Here is a 17,264-nt window from a genome sequence, read left to right on the forward strand (position 1 = left end):
AACTGGGAAAAGTGGAAAGAGCAACACATTTTCATGGGACTGATTCTGGTTAAAACATGCTGCATTTAAGGTATCTTTGAAAAATGCAAGTGATATTTATCAGGATATAGATCTGAAATTGTGAGTATAGATAAGCAGAAGAATGTAGCTTTAGGAGTCATTAGAACACTGGCAATGTTAAATTCTTGGGAATAGATCAAACTACGTTTTAAGTGTATGGCACCAGCTAAGAGATGTTATCTGAACAGAATATTAAAAAGTAATGAAATATAAGAGAATAGGGGACAAGTAAGACTCAGTGAGTGTGACTGAGAAATATATGAAAAACAAAAAACAGGCTGGGCAAGGTGGCTCATGCCTGTAATCGCAGCATTTAGGGATGCTGAGGTGGGTGGATTGCTTGTGCCCATGAGTTCCAGACTAGCCTGTGCAACATAGCGAGACCCTGTCTCTACAGAAAAAAGTTTAAAAATTAGCCAGATGTGATGGCACATGACCGTAGTTCTAGCCACTTAGGAGGTTGATGCAAGAGGAGGGCTTATGCCCAGAAGTTCTAGGCTGCAGCGAACTATTACTGTGCCAGTGCACTCCAGCCTGAGTGACAGACTGAGACCCTGTCTCTAAAAACACAAAACACAAACAAACAAACAAAAAATAAAAATAGAAGCAAGCAAACAAAAATGTGACAGGATACAGGAAGAAGTTTGCATTGGGAAAGTAGTAGCTATCAAATATCTAGTCCTGCAGAGCTGAAGATGAAGTTGATGTGTGGGGTCATGCAGATATTGGTTAATGAAGACAAGTAGGACATTTACATGGGAAGGTAGTTTGTGTTTTTACCACTCCTCTTCCCCCTCTTCCCCACTATACTGTAAACTGCTTGAAAGATAGGACCTGTGCCTTGGCAACCATTGCAGGATACTTCTGAAATTATCCTTACATATACGTGTCCAAAAGAAAAAAAAAGTTGAATTAAAATTACGTGTACTAAATAGGGGCCCAATGTTGCTGATACAGATTTAACAGAATTAGACAACTCAGAAAACTAGAAACCATAAAAAACCATAAAATGTAATTAAGAGCATACCTGAGAATTTCTTTCTCAGGTCACCAAGTCCATGTGATACCATTATCAGAGGCAGGAGCATGTTGACTTCTTTTGATATCCATCTTAATGAATTTCTAATTGCCTTATGCTTCTATTTTTCAGGATTTTTTTTCTTTTACAAAATTTTCTAAAAGTACTATCGAGTGTGATGTTTCTGCATAATAGCTTTTGCTGTCTTTTCTTGAAAGATATACCCTAATTCATTAAATTAGTTTTGTCCTCTAGTATCGCTTTTATATTTTATTTTATACTATGCAATCATTAGGCCATTTTACTTACTTGAAATTAAAAGAATGTGTCACTAATTACATTTATGGTGAGATCTAATAATTTATAACATTTCCTGGTCATCATAAAAAATTATTTTGTGATTTTAAGATTCTTGACATTGTAACAATCCTATCAGTTGTTAGTAATATTCTACAAGTAGGTGTGCTTCAAAACAGAAATCATGGAAATAGAATCTGAATGAGAAATAAATTCAAATTGTATAGTAAAAGGACTAATTCCAGTCTATTTTATGTTTGCATAACACCACAGAAATGTCATGTCACTGATGCCTACCACAGCTGATGTAACATCTAAGGAAAGAAATTCTTCTAAAAATATTATATGCAAAGTCTTATTAATAATGATATGTCAGGAGGATGTCACTTTTAATGTTGTTTTTAACCTAAAGAAATAAAACCAGCAATGACACATAAATTTATTATTTCTCTGTGTTCATTGTTGCTTTCTAAGAATTATGTGTAAGGACCATATTGATAAAAAGTCTTTCAGTTCAAGATAATCTAACCAATTGCTGCAAAATAATTTCCAAGCAAAAATGCAACTCCCATTTAATCGCTCATATATATATTTGTTTCATGGAAAATCTCTAGTAATGTCCATTTTTGACATCTGTATGCACTCCCCATTGTCCTAAAACATTAAATAGAATGTACATAAATGCGGTATGTGACATTTACATACCTGGCTGGTTAGGTAGCCATCTCTTGTCACATAAAGCAGCCTCCAGATGGCATCTATAAATTGCTTTCTAGATCTATAAAACACCATTTTATCAGTGCCTCAGAATCCTACAGAGCCAAGCATGATAACCAAGTCTCAACAATATTACAAGATCCTAATGTCAAACTGGAATATCGGTTTATTGAATTTAGAACAGGAGACTATCCCATTCATTAGATAAGAAAGTCCCTGCCTCCTTCTCAAAGCAATACCCTTTCTTTAAGGAAATCCAAAGAGTCGGTGTAGCTCTTAAAATGTTGCCTAAAGAGGGTAGAATCAGAGGAGGAGTTTCTTAATGTACACACTGAGGAACGATGAGGCCTGCAGAAACAAATCTCTTTGAGGTCACCTGAAAAACACATTGCTTTTGCTCCCTAGATTCAGTGCTTCTTTCAGTACTGGCTACTAACCACGATGTTAATAGCTTACAAGCTTAGGCTTGTTGTTACTGTTTGTTTGTTTTCTCTTGTCTTTAGGGCCATCTATTAAGGATTTTGCATATTCTTTCTTAAAATATAGAAAGGATTTTTTTCAATATTAGCTTTAGACATGATTATATAACCAGACTTCATTTTTCTCTTTGCTTCTTGTCCATTCTATAAGGCGTCTTTGTACTCTCTAAACATTCACCAATTATCTATCAACTTTTTAGTTGCTTACCTGGCAGTTACCTGCAGTTACCCTTGTGTAGGTGACACTTCACACTCAGAGCTGTGTGCGTAAGAAACAATTCCCAGATTTATAAGTAGTTTGAAAAATGATTATTTAAATGCTCATAATTCTCAGGTAAGTCTCACCTAACACAAGCTCAATCTTTAATTATATGAATACTTGAGGAAATGGAGTTTTAGTGCCCAATCCTTATAATTTTCCTTCACTGTGGTTGAAACAATCTACCCATGCATCATCTTTCAATAGGTGACTGGAAGCAAAGTGTTCACAGGGACCCATATTTTATCAGTTTTTCCCTGTAAGCTTACTGCCCTTTATTCAGTGTGATCAGCTGTATTCACCTTCACTAGTTCTTTGAGAATTCAATTTTGAGAGGCATTTCTAGTTTCCTAGACAACATTGGCCCATCTCTTTCTCCCAGAATAATGAAGATGCAAAAATCTAATTCTTGCCTATTTCAGCCCCAGACTGCTTTCATCGTCCTTTGTGGCATCATGCCTGTGTGCTTTTTCTTTTGCTGCCCATGTCTGAGTATTATCTATGTCCCCAAGATCAAGTAGCTATTAAATTAGTTCTATCAATTGTCCATCGGTTTAGAGATCCCCATGTGTGTGTGTGTGTGTTTAAGTAACTACATTTTATTTTAGAGCACACAGTACAGGACTTCTGACTTGATTATTTAGCTTCTTAAACTTTTTCTGAAGTTTTTTGAAAATAGCAGAGAAAGTATGACTCTTCTTTACCTTAATGAAAATTCTCAGTTTCTCTGTCATTTCATTTCTGAAGGAGAATTAGAGGACTGTTCCACAAATTAACTCTTGGGTTTCATATTTTTTCTTTATTTCTTCATTCTAATAATCTATTCCTTTGCCTCTCCTAAACTTTCCAGCTCATGCACACTTTCTTCTTTATAATACCTTATCTATGACCTTTGGGGGATTAAATAATTCAGTTTCTCTACCAAAAGTCATTATATTTGAGTCATTTTTGACTACCAAGCTTCTCTTTTCTTTTGGGATACCTTCTAGAAGACTCTATTTCATAAATTTTCAGTTTTAAATAGTCCGTTTTAAATGTAACAATTCTGCTGTATTGCAATCTATCATATAATACATTTGCCAAGAATTGGAGTCAGATATTTGGGGTTCTAATTCAAGCTCCATCACATTTCCAGGAAGGGAACCTGGGTGAATTCATGTAATATCTCCTACACTTATACAATGGAAACAATAATTTTGATAATAATTGCCCAATCTACCTCAAAGGGTTATGTGCAGTTGAACATACAGTTTTTGGAAGTTTGCATTATTAAAAGTATGCTGAAGTATTACTTTACTATATTCATTTATTTATAGATACCTTAAAATTCTGGTGACTAGTTCTACAACAGTCTTTTTCTACATTAACTCCAACTTGCAATGTTCATAATATTTATTAAATACGTGATTATTTTCTTACCTGCAGAAATGTGCACTGGCCTCTCTTATATTTAGCTGTAAAGGTAAGTCATTTCTTGGCCCCTTTTGAATTCTCTATTGGTTTCCAGTTCTCTAGGCTAAGAGTACATGGGTCTCTAACTACCATGAACAAGTTCCAGTATTTATAACAAACATAATTCTATGAAAACCATAGATAAAAAAAAAAAAAACATTAATAGTATCACATCTATTTTCTGCAAGCTAAATGGCTCTGTCTTTAAGAAACCTGCATATATTTACCTGGATTTATTGTTAAGGAATAGTAAATGACAGAAACCAGTAACTCACAGAGATATTCATCAAGTAATTATTAAAGATCACTCAGTGAGCAGTAGCAGAGTTCCAAAAAGGCTGAGATTACAGACAACTCTCAAATATTCAGAGCAGTGAGAAAAGCCTTGTAAAGATTATCACTGATCGCGGAGTGTGGATAGAATCTGCCAATTAGGCACCAATTCATAGCCCATATTCACATCTCCATTTAAACTGCTAATTAAGCCAAATAAATTTATAAATGTAGAAATCAACTTTTATGGGATATTTGAGATAATTTTAGGAGCACAGTGCAAAACACTCCAATTATAATACAGTTCAATCGTAAAAGGCTGAAGTAATCTAAAGGCACTAAGTCATCAGGGTGTCAGAGATGAATTATAATCATGTTTGTATTCGCTCCCTCTTATACATACACATAAAATGAAAGAAGCTCTAAAAAAGAGCAACATAAAATGGATAACCTATCCATCAGAAAATATTTACCAGAATGATGAAATAATATCCTTATTACATATGTAAAAGTAAAAGATAAATAGAGGAAGGAATAATTGAATTAGTAAATTAATTATTTTATAGTACATTGGTGTTTGAGCATTCTGCATAATCATTTGCTTTATAGAATCACTATGAGCAAGGTAATATTATCAGCATTCTATAGATGATGAAAGTGGAAAGAAAATATGGAAAATTGTAGTTAACACCTGATAACTTAGTGTTTAATACATGATAAACATTATTATTTATTATCTGCTGCTATTAACTCCAAAGAGCTATATTTGCATTATCGCAGTCAGAGCTTATGAAAACCTATTGTAGCCATTATAATTATTTATATTTTAAAAACTCATTTAAGTAGAAAAACATTTAGTTTTTATTTTATATTTAATAGAGGCACTGATTTATTGCTTAGTTTTAAGCAAATCCTTTAGCCTTTTGTTGCCTCATTATCCAAAGCAGGCAGTAATCTTTGCTCTACCTGTCTTTCAGATAATTTCTCTTTTTGTTTGCGTCTTGTAAAACCCAATGCATTTTTCGCAGTTTCTGCATAAAGCAATATTTATTTTATCATCAAGATTCACTGTAAATTGTAGCTTTGACACAAATGTTGATGCCTTGGATTATTCCCAGGTAGTCAAGTATTCACATCACAAAAATAAGAAAGAGACTAATAGATTTTGGTGGGGGAGATGTTGCTTTTGTTTGTCTGTTTCAGAATAACAGAATAATAGGCTCCGTATCATGAGCCACTTAAAGAAATATACCAAAAATAAGGCAAGAAGAATCAATACCAGATGCTTTATTTATGGTTAAACTTGAAAATTACACCACTTTTAACTGTAATTCATTGGTATTTCATTCAAAACACACAGACACACACACACACACACACCTGCATTGTATTCTTCTACCATGGTAGGGAAGATGCTTAACTCAATGGGAAGAGGCATAAGAAAATATTGCCTGAAGAGCTTAATTTTGGAATTGGTCCCATGACTCCCAAAGATTGTGGAAACAAAGCAATTAACTTTTTAATTATGCAAACCATTCAGTAAAGTAAGCAGTAAAAAGATGTTAGTTTATTTAATACTTCTAATTCTCTCAGTAATGTTGGAAATTTCAAAATAAGCAAAAAACTTTAGCTAAATATGTAACTCAGATTTTTCTTTCAAATTTTCTTCTCTGCTGGATAAATATAGGAAAGTATTTCCATGTCCATATCACTACTTTTAAAACTGCTAGATAATCCATTTTAAATAATATAATTTTTATAATTTGTAGTTCAATTAGAAAACATCTTAGCTCTTTTGAGTCTTGGTCACAAATATTTTTAACTGCAACACAAGTCGAAATCCCTCCTCTTACCTCCCTGGGGAATACTTATTTTAATTATGCCTGCCAATTGATCTAAATTATTGAACTTGCTCAGACTTGCTTACGAATGAGAAGTTTCCTTGGATACAGTGACAAATTAAAATAAAATGGAAAATAATTTTGAAATTTCCAGCATGACAGAAGTAAAAGGGAATATATATTATGCACACAACACATTTTCAGATTTTCTTGTTCTCAAGTATATCTCATTAAATCTTTTTGTGGTCAGGAAAGGATATACCTTACAAAAGTGGATCAGTGTCTCAACTGGAGCTAAGATTTAAAATATTGGAAATTTCTTATTCTAATATTAGGATATCATGGGATTTTTATTTGACACATGGAACCATGTCATCTATTTAGGAACACACATGCAGAAAGTTGAATTAAGTAAAATTATGTGTCTCTACTGAGAAGCTGGCATACATAGTTTGCTAATAATTGACCTCAACATTAACAACTTTCAGCCCCCATCTGCCAATTCTGCTCCTTTGTAATTATCATATATATTTTACTATCAGTGGTAAGACTTTCATTTCCTTCCTGGCAAGAAGGCAGGGCATTTCTGAAGTGGTTAGGACAATTCTATTGTAGCAATAGGGGGAAAAAAGAACAAAAAATGTAATATAGCTACATGGAGAGATGTCTGCCTCTGAGCTCTTTTCATTTTAGCAGCTTGAGAAATATTGCTACGTGTTATTGCTCAGACACACATTCTTTCTAAACGAAGGTTACTTCCATTGATTCCCAAGAGCTAAAGGATTCATTCTAATATTTTTGCACTTCATTTAGCTAGTCTCCTTATTGATTGGACTTTATCAACCATCTACTTGTACGTGATATGCATTCCTAAACAAATTTTAGGACAAATATTGTATCTTCTGGATCAACATGTAGAGAATTTGACTTCCCAGTGACTGTATATTTTGGATATGCATTCTGAAATATATGAACAAACTTTAGGAAGAGTTGGCACTGCTCACTGGGGAAGAACACACATACATACACACACACACACACACACACACACCCACCCCCAGACACACCAGTCTTGATAGGCTAGGTCAAGTAGGTTTGAGCACCTTTAGAAATAATTTGAGTAATAAATTATACTTTCAGAAAGATTTTATTTTGGAAATGTTCTATTAAATTAAAATCAATTGTTTCATACATTGCAAACATGACAGTCTCTTAATATATTGAGATATTTTTGTCTTGTAAACTTAAATAATTTTTTATAATAAAGTAAGCTTTAATAAATGGCCACAAGAAAATTTGCAGCACATTTACCTTAAAATTTGGGTCATTTTCTCTTATTACTTAACATGCCAGCCTGGACTGTAACATAATCTTTTAAGTAAAATGCTGACGAGGAAACCTGTAAGGTGAACTTAAGGTTGTGTTCCTAATTGCCTTCTAATGCCTTTTTGCCCTCCAGAATAAGATGTGTCCTTACATTTTTACAACACAAAGTTAAAAATATACAAATATATTAGAGTATTTTAAAATATTGTTTCAAGATTATTTCAGTGGACTGATCAAGTATTTCATCATTTTGAAATGTCATTTACACCTAAAGTGCTAATTTTCCATACAAAGGATATTGCTTTTTAATGCAAGCCCGAAAATCCCTGGGAGCACTTAGACCTGTCACTGCCAGTGCACAATAGCAGGTCTCAACAAGAAACCCCATGCCCCGAGACTGATGCTGACAATTAGTATTTTAAGTTTCTGTTGAAAACTTATGGTAATCCGATGTAAACGTGCCTGTTATTTATAATAACCATTTCAGTATTGTGGCATATTAGGCTTTTCTTGCACTTTCTCTCAGCACTGGAACTCAGCCATGATTCTGTCCTTGGCTTCTGTATTGCTTGCTATAATAAAGTCCTTCTGATACTACTGGTAATAAACCTTCGTGAATGCAATCCAAGATAGACCCTACTGATAACCAAATTCTCTTTAATAGTGAATTGTATTCTTGTGAGACTCCAGCATAGTTATTTTCCTTTAGAGTTAAGGGTTTTACGTTGAAATCATATTTATTTATTTATTTACTTATATCATTGAACAGTCTCACTGCCATGACTAAGAAAATTGCTCCATAAAATATTTGGTAATGTAAATATGAGAATGGAAGTTATATATCTAATGATTTGTCAAATTTATGGCTTGTACAAACACAACTGTCTCTATAAAGGAATTTAATGCACACATTGGAGAAAATTCCTGTAATGCCTAGCAAAAATGAATGCTGTTATACTGTGAGATCTCAAAAGCAGGAATCACTCTAGAATTATGCCTTTGGCATTTCTAATCATGCATGGCCTGGCTTTACAAATCTAAATTTGATATAGGAAAACTTACAAAACTTACAATAAGTATTTGTTCTAGAAGTACTCGCTCTCCCACAGAGGATAGCATTTCATGTACAGGGCCTGCTTTGGGTTTATTTCCTTACCTGTTTATTTTATTGGCAAGAAATGGAAGGTCAATTAAGAGTAGGAAGTTAAACTGGATTCAAATTAGAGGAAAAGTAGGTCAAAGTTGATGAGCACATGCCTAGAATCTGAGACCAATGATTACCCCAGATTGAAGAGTAATGATGTGGTAGGCAAAAGAAACTCAGGGTTATACCAATAGCCTGAAAATGTAGTAACATTGAAATGCATTTAGCCTTTTTCTTTATATCCCAAGAATTAGGTTTTAAAAAGTATTGGTCTTCATTTTAAAGAGTAGATTGCTCTTGTGCCTTGAATTTAAAAAAAAATTAACATCACACGTTCTGAACAGATTTTGATTAAAATTCTATTGACAAATTCAGTGTATTTGGTCAGTAAAATTTTAATTTTATAAAATTCTCATTTTAGAATTTTTTTTATAATGGACTTCCATTGAGTGATACATGTTCACTGATATTTAAAAAATCCCAACTTTATAGCCTCTTAATAGTTTATAGAATTATATTTTTGCAAACCAAAATAATATACTAGCATAGTAGAAAAATATTCTTTGTGCATTATGTATAGAATATAGACAAAGATTTAGTTTCTTTTTATACAGTATTCTTAAAATAAACTTAGCGATCGTTTTTACAATGAAATCCTTGTGGCATATGGCTTATTCTCAAGTTTCCCCTTCTCTCAACCAGGAAATGTATTACTTAACTGAGATATAAAAGAGCATAGATGGTGGAGAAGAGAAGGAACAGGTCCTTCACACATATTAGCAGGCCCTTAATGCCACTTATTAAGTTTGATGATCCTCAAACAATTCAGACAGCTATTGAAATAAGAAGAAATCAGCAATTTCTCAGAAGTATGAAAACATGTGCACATGTACCTCGCTCCTGCAGTTTTATCATGTGTTAGATTTCTCAAGAGTATACCATATTTTTTTGACTTGAAATAAAACATTATGAATACATACATACATAAAGAAATGAGATATATGCTTTGAGGGAATAGCATTGCCCAAAGTTAACAAATAGTTCATAGGATTTAAATGATAGTATTTGGAAAGATACTCTCATGTACAAACTGAATTCCAACTTAAAGCATGCTACTTATCTTTTTAGTTGTACATGAATGTGGTAAGCAGAAAATATTTTTTTAAAAAATTTAGTAAGCGTCTGGGATGCTTTATTGTCAAAGAACAACTTGTATTTTAAAAATAAATTATAATACATTAAGAACAGTGTGTGAAGTATTTCAAGTAGATAGGGTGAACAGACTGTTTTACTTTTCTTCCATTCTACATATCTGTGAATAATCATTCCTTGAAGTTTAAAATTATAAATAACAGTGCAAAATGAGTTATTTCTACTTTACGGAGGAAATCATCCATTTTGTTTTCATTTTCCTTTGGGTAAACTCAAAATGGCTTTGTGTAGCTTCTGCTAATCTTATTCAAGACTGAAGCATTTTTGACAAAAGAATGTTTCCCAATTGTGAGCAGATTATTACATTTATGTGGCTAAATTGACTCAGAATTGACAACTGTTGTTTGACTTGGCAAAGTTAGAATATGGTAGTTGATACTCAGAGGAGAGAGGTAACAAGTTGTAAAGACAAGAAATTTCAAAGAAGAACCTGTAAGCAAACTGGGCTTCAGTGATGAATGGGTGAATAAGAGTATTTTATTTTATTCTACTGTTGTTGGAAAATATAAAATAAAAAATGGAAATATAAAAGTTATCTCTCTATGTTGATTACTCCACAACCTGCCCTCACAGACATGCACATATACATGAGACCAAAAAATGAGGTAAAATTTACCATTTAATATTTAAATTTAGCTATTCAGACAATCCTTTGTAAAACCTGAATATATATGCTAGGTGGAGTTAAAAATCTGTCTATGTAGATAGAACGTTTACTATCAGTATTTACAAGGTCAGGAAGTGAGAAGTTATGAAGTGAAAAGTTTGGCTTAAATTTTATGATATGTAATTTTTAAAACAAAATTATTTTGAAAATAATTTCTAGAATTTTTTTGTAATACATTGGCTAGGGTGGAGGCCTGTATTTATTTATTTATTTAATATCCTACCTTAGTAGACTTTATGCTATATGCTGACATGAAGTTGGAAACCATGTTTTCTTGTTTACCATAATATATCCAGCTAAACTAGGACAGAGTCTTGCATATAGTAGAGTCTCACTAAACTGTTGAATTAATTAATGAATAAATGAATACTCAAGTCAAGGATCTACCAACAAATTCCATTATTACCCATGCTTTAGTGCTTTAATTTTTTTGGCTTGCTTTACTGATAACTTAATCTGCATTGAATTCTGTTAGTAAAGAAATTAGTCAAAATTATTGATTAGTATAAAACATACTGTATAAAAAAGAAATTCAACTTGCTAATCCTAAATTCTTTATAGAGCATTGATGAAGTGTGTTTTATATTTCAAAATCATGCTTCTCTATGAGATATAATTTCTTCCTTTCAGTGTCCTAATTGGCAGAACTAAGATGTGTCAGTGACAAATCTTTATTTGTAGTTGAAAAATCGGTTTTTTAAATGTTCTATTCCTCAAGGACCTGAGGCCCTCAGGAACTTGAAGATCAAAGATGGCATGATGATGGTGCATATCTAGCATGGGGAAAAGTGCTAGCATTCGCTGTGTACTGTGCCCTTAATAAAATTATTTTCTAGATAAGTTGGTGTTGATTAGTAAACTTTATAAGTAACCCAAGTTGAGACAATCACAGTTATGAATTTGAATTCTTACTACATTGGCGATACACAATGAAGTATGTATTTATTTATATATTCATTCAATAATTCCCTTATTACAAAAATATTATTGAAATCGAATTTCAAAGACAGGTGTAAGATTCAGGTCTGACAAGCTACCTAAGCAATGGGAGAGGTAGGTTATATTTCTGTCTTGAGTAAATCTTTTTTTCTAAATATGCTACTCTTTACACATTTCATTCTATTATTTGAAGATCCTGGCATACATTTTAAAAATTATAGGGTTTTTTTTTTTCTTTTTCCCTGTGAGAAGATAGGGTGACACTGGGTAGAAGTCAAGATTTGCTATGGGTATGCTAAAGTCTGCGTAGGAAAAAATTCTCAGAGTTCCCAAGGTAGTTTATTTTATATTATCATATTTCTATTTTTAAATCACTTTCATTCATCTTAACCTCCATATCAATTCCGCTTTATTGCTGCCCTTTCCACTCTTGTTTATAACTTTAGTCCTCTCTGCACCAGATCACTGCACCCTAAGCTCTCAGCATGATAACCAATTCACTCTCTTTAAATATGCAACAAAACCAATATATTACTGGTGTGCTAATTAAGTGTCACAAGCGAAAATACTTTGCATATTTCATCTCACTTAATTCTCACTGCATTTTTATTATGTGGGTTTCATTATTTCACTAGTGAGCAAACTACGGATTACAGAATTTAAGTGACTCACTTAGTCACGAAGCCAGTGAGTGGCTGAAATGCAATTTGAACAAAAGCTGTCAAGTGAAAAAAACCAAACCAAACCAAACCATGTTCTTCCCATTGCATCGTGCTGTATCTAGCTATGCCTTTCTTTCATCAGAATGGTCTTAACCTCTGTCACTTGCATCTCTTCACTGCAGGCCAACTCTTACTTTAAACAAAACTTGACCAACCTGTGGCCCAGGACGACTTTGATTGCTGTTCAACACAAATTTGTAAACTTTCTCAAAACACTGTGAGATTTTTTGCTATTTTTTTTTATGGCTCATCAGCTGTCTGTTAGCGTATTTTATGTGTGGCCCAAGACAAGTTTTCTTCCAATGTGGCCCAGCGAAGCCAAAAGATTGGACACCATTGCTTTAAACTTTACTGCAAATTTTGTCTCTTTTTGTGAAGTTCCTTCCTATCTCTTCCATAGCTCTTTGCAAATCACATCTTGGTAGTAGCATATGACATATTAGGGTCTTAAAAAAGTATGTCTCAGTCCTCTTGCTCCAGTGTGGCCTCTGTGAGGGCAGGATTGTTATTATTATTATTTTAATTCCTCTCAGTATTGAAGGAACTTAAGCTGGCAGTTCTCAAGGCCAAGCGATCTCAAAACTGGACTCAAAATCATTTCGTGATAATATTAGGATATCATTTACTCTTTCGACTCTCATTCTCTCACAAGTGCACAACTGAATTTTCCTGAGGTGACATGCCCTGTGTCAGTGCAACGCATTGAATTCAGACCAGAGAGGATAATACAGCTCTCCTCTGGTAAGGTAATTATTCAAGAGATAGGCCAAAAAAAAAAAAAAAAAAAAAAAGTGGAACTATGTCATTCTTCTCGCTTTTTAAAATATGGTAATTTTCTATTAAAATGTATTATTTATGTCAGAATATAATGAATTTATTGTGACTATGTTCAAACATATCTATAACTGATTATTTTAAAAATGTGTTTATTTTAATTTTGAATATGATGAATATCAACAAACATACTCCACATAAGCAAAAGCTCTTTAAGGTCCTCTATAATTTTTAAAGTGTAAAGGAGGCTTGAAAACCAAAGGACATAGGACCACTGACTAAACCAACCTGTAGCACCCATTAACTATTTGATTAACAAAGCCGAATAGTCACCCTAATAAACCAATCCAGTGGGGGAGTCTATAGATGTTCTAGTGACGACTTAGACTTTCTGTTATTTTATAAACTTACTCTAACAAACAACTATAAGTCAGGAAGATAATAAGCAAATCTCCTATTAAAAATATATTCTTTAGAATAAAAGTAAATTTAGAATATTTATTATTTCCGTTGTGTAAAATCATGTATTAGTTAAAATTAAATTGTAAGCAAATATTACTCAATACATTAATCAACAGTTAACTAGGTATCCAGGTAGGTTATTAGCTTTTATGATAAAGGACATAGTGGGTCATGCTATTAGGTTAATACATTGTGAGATTTTTAGGGAGCATGCTTGTGAAATTTAGAAATTTGAAATCTATTAAGCAAAATATTACAGATTTGCCAAGAGGGTTTTACAATGTTTTTTATTGCAACTAAATCTTGAAGTTTTAATAAAATCTACACCTAAGAAAAATATATCTCAGCTCCAGAGTTATAGACAGCAACATTCTAATTGTCATGAAAATTAATTTTTGAAAAGAAGTGTGTAATATTAAATAAGATTAATGAGCATCTTCAGTTAAAAAGAAAAATATTTACTCTATTACAAAATTTTAAACCTGATATCCTACTATTAATACATCAACTTTTCAAATATGTGTGCGCATGTATGTTATCTCAAATTCAATTGTAATATATTTCATAGCTTAGATTTACAACTAATTTTTAACTCTTATTTACAAATTTCTTCATTGTACAATTGTTTATTAAAGCTGGTAATTTTAAACACTTTTAAAATTTCAGTTTTACTCAGCTGATTTTTACTGCCATTAAGCTATGCAACTTATGCATTTAAATCTCAAGAATACCAGAAACACTATTAATGCTTAATAAAAAAGAGATAAATATAGGATTCATAATTAACTATTCTTTTATCCTAACTCAGTTATAATTCTTAATAAGTTTTAAAATAAAAAGCTTCAGGTAATGCCTACACAATGATTTATTTTTAAAACGAGTATATTCTTTATTTTTTTTTATGTTGTCTCATTTATGTCCTGACTGATAATATCACCCAGGGTTTATATGATTACGTATTTTGTAATTTGAAAATACTGTTTGTTCTTCAGTTTAAAGGGGATTAGTCACTAGCATATATGAAGTTTTTTGATTCCCGTGAAAACATGTGACATTCCTCCTTTGCAAAGGTTTCCAGATTCCTTCTCTCCATGTTGCCACTTCTGCTGCCACCCAAAGCTGATTTTAATTCCATCAGGCCACAGTTAGTGCCATCAATGAAGCTCACCCCTCCACACTCCAGCAATGCCTATAACAAGGACATTGCGATGACTAAAATGCCCCTTTTGATGATTATTCAGCCACTATTAGGAAGAAGCAGGATTAAAGAAAATCTGAAAAGTCTCTGCCTAAAACATGGCCACCCCTGAGGAGGATACCAGACTGTCCATGGTCGCAGAAGCCCAGAGTCTCAATGCGACAGACTGTGGGAAAGTCTGAGAGTCGGACCCAGAATGAAAATCTCTGATTTTTCCAATTGTTAGAGAAAATTTACTTTTAAGACAGACCTTACTGATAGGATAAGGAAAACAATACAGTTATCGGGAATGTTGCTGCAGCAGGGTAATAATCTTTTCTTGTATATCCTTACACCAGACACACCAGGTTTTGATAAGTGTTTACGGACGTAAGCACAGAACTGGGGTCCAGTGCCTAACTAAACTTCCTGTAATATATTAACATATGATATATTAATGTTTAATGTGTCTCTCCTACCTATCAAGGATGTGTTCTGTTGTTTTTTCCACCATCTATTGTTTTTTCCACCACAAGATCCACCCTGTTTGGACAAACTTCGCTGACTCTCCATTTCTCACCCACCACCCTCCCTCCACACTGCCTTAGGATATTTTGACTTCTCTTTCCACAAACTTTTCTTTTTTCTACAGCAATTCTTTTATGCTGTCATTCTTTTATACATATCCTATCCAGTCTGTGAAAAAGAGTCTCTTTCCTGTGAATAACATTTACTCCTCTTACAACTTTGCTTTTAATCCCTAACCACCTCAGTATTTAGCACCTTTTTTTTTTTTTTTTTTTTTTTGAGACAGAGTCCCACTCTGTTGCCCAGGCTATAGTGCAATGGCTCGATCTCTGCTCACTGCAACCTCTGCCTCCTGGGTTCAAGTGATACTCCTGCCTCAGCCTCCCGGGTAGCTGGGATTACAGACATACACCACCACCATTGGCTAATTTTTTTGTACTTTCAGTAGAGACATGGTTTTGCCATGTTGGCCAGACTGTTCTCAGTCTCCTGACCTCAGATGATCTGCCCGCTTTGGTCTCCCAAAGTGTTGGAATTACAGGGGTGAGCCATCGCACTTGGCCTTAGCCCTTATTCTTTTACCCCAGCTAAAGAACACCAAATGTCCATCAACAATAGACTGGATAAAGAAAATGTGGCACATATACACCATGGAATACTACGCAGCCATAAAACACGATGAATTCATGTCTTTCATAGGGACATGGATGAATCTGGAAACCATCATTCTCAGCAAACTGACACAAGAACAGATAATCAAACACTGCATGGTGTCACTCATAGGCAAGTGTTAAACAATGAGAACACCTGGACACAGGGAGAGGAGCATCTCACACTTCAGTCAGTTGGACGGGGCTAGGGGAGGGACAGCAGAGGGTGGGGAGGGTGGGGAGTGATCACATGGAGAGAAATACCAGATGTAGGTGATGAGGGGAGGAAGGCAGCAAACCACCTTGCCATGTATGTACCTATGCAACAATCCTGCATGATCTCCACATGTACCACAGAATCTAAAGTACAAATAAAGAAAAAAAAAGAACACCTTCACTGAGAACATTAACCAATGCCTGCTCTGCTTACAGTTGCATGTGCTCTTTACACTTATTTTATTAAGTCCCACGGCCTTGTGTATTAGTCTACCATGTGTCCTTCTACCACGATCATACATTTTTCCCAAGAACAGAAACTAGAAGAGGCAGACTCTAGAGTGGTCAGACCAACAGTATTTTCCGTGTAATTCATATTGATTCATCTTTGTGACAGATAATTTCTGCCATTTTGGGAAAAGAAACTTACTACAAACTCTTTCTCACCAATGTACTTAATAACAATCTCAAACTGTCTCTCCATCTACTTATTTTTACGAATTATAAGGCTAATTTTCCTTTTGTTACTGTTACCAGGTGAAAACCTAGCTCATATCATTGTCCATACCAGATTCCTACCAAATACCTCATGGAGATGAGGGATTCTTTTATTATCCTGGTCTCTACCTTTCAGATGCATAAAATTTATATTTCTTTCAGGCCACAGTTAGTGCAAACAATCCAGAAATTTCAGTTCTCTACTGTATCAATTATTTTATTTCTTGTTGTGTAATAATTTAAGGGTTACCTAGCAATGTTTTAATGCATATAATATATAGTGATCACATCAGCGTAATTAGCATGTGTCCATCATTTCAAATATTTATCATTTCTTTGTGTTGGGAACAATCAATGTCCTTCTTCTAGCTATGTGAAACTATATAATGTAATATTGCTATCTGTAGCCGTTCTGCAATAGTAGAGAACACTAGAACCTTTTCCTCCTATCTAGCTATAATTTTGCATCCTATAACAATTTTTCCCTATCCCTTCCTCTGCCTACCTTTCCCAACCTCTAATATCCTCTATTCTCCTTTTTACTTCCATGACA

General features: G+C 33.7%; 1 protein-coding gene and 2 long non-coding RNA genes across 10 annotated transcripts in view; 1 reads left to right on the forward strand and 2 right to left on the reverse strand.

The window, feature by feature from the left end:
- The window catches only part of LOC116548070, an 854,356-nt gene that overhangs the window by 324,672 nt on the left and 512,420 nt on the right, over positions 1 to 17,264 (reverse strand). The gene's annotated exons all lie outside the window — the stretch shown is intronic.
- PCDH7 (protocadherin 7) overlaps positions 1 to 17,264 on the forward strand; it is a 410,550-nt gene that overhangs the window by 202,652 nt on the left and 190,634 nt on the right. Inside the window, exon 4 of one of the 8 annotated variants that reach the window (XM_032273712.1) lies at positions 4,256 to 5,345. The exons of the other annotated variants lie outside the window; for them this stretch is intronic. Within the exon in view, the coding sequence (XP_032129603.1) occupies positions 4,256 to 4,284 (29 nt within the window). The 3' untranslated portion in view covers positions 4,285 to 5,345. Of the gene's footprint in view, positions 1 to 4,255; positions 5,346 to 17,264 lie in introns of those variants that run through there. 8 annotated transcript variants of the gene reach the window in all.
- LOC116548063 lies at positions 109 to 15,604 on the reverse strand. Its single transcript, XR_004267293.1, has 3 exons — positions 15,563 to 15,604; positions 8,318 to 8,319; positions 109 to 184 (listed from the first exon to the last, which is right to left on the reverse strand). It is a non-coding gene; the product is annotated as an uncharacterized LOC116548063 (long non-coding RNA).

This window comes from Sapajus apella, unplaced genomic scaffold (assembly GCF_009761245.1).
Source record: "Sapajus apella isolate SASKATOON/1434 unplaced genomic scaffold, GSC_monkey_1.0 scaffold5, whole genome shotgun sequence".
Taxonomy (NCBI): Eukaryota; Metazoa; Chordata; class Mammalia; order Primates; family Cebidae; genus Sapajus; species Sapajus apella.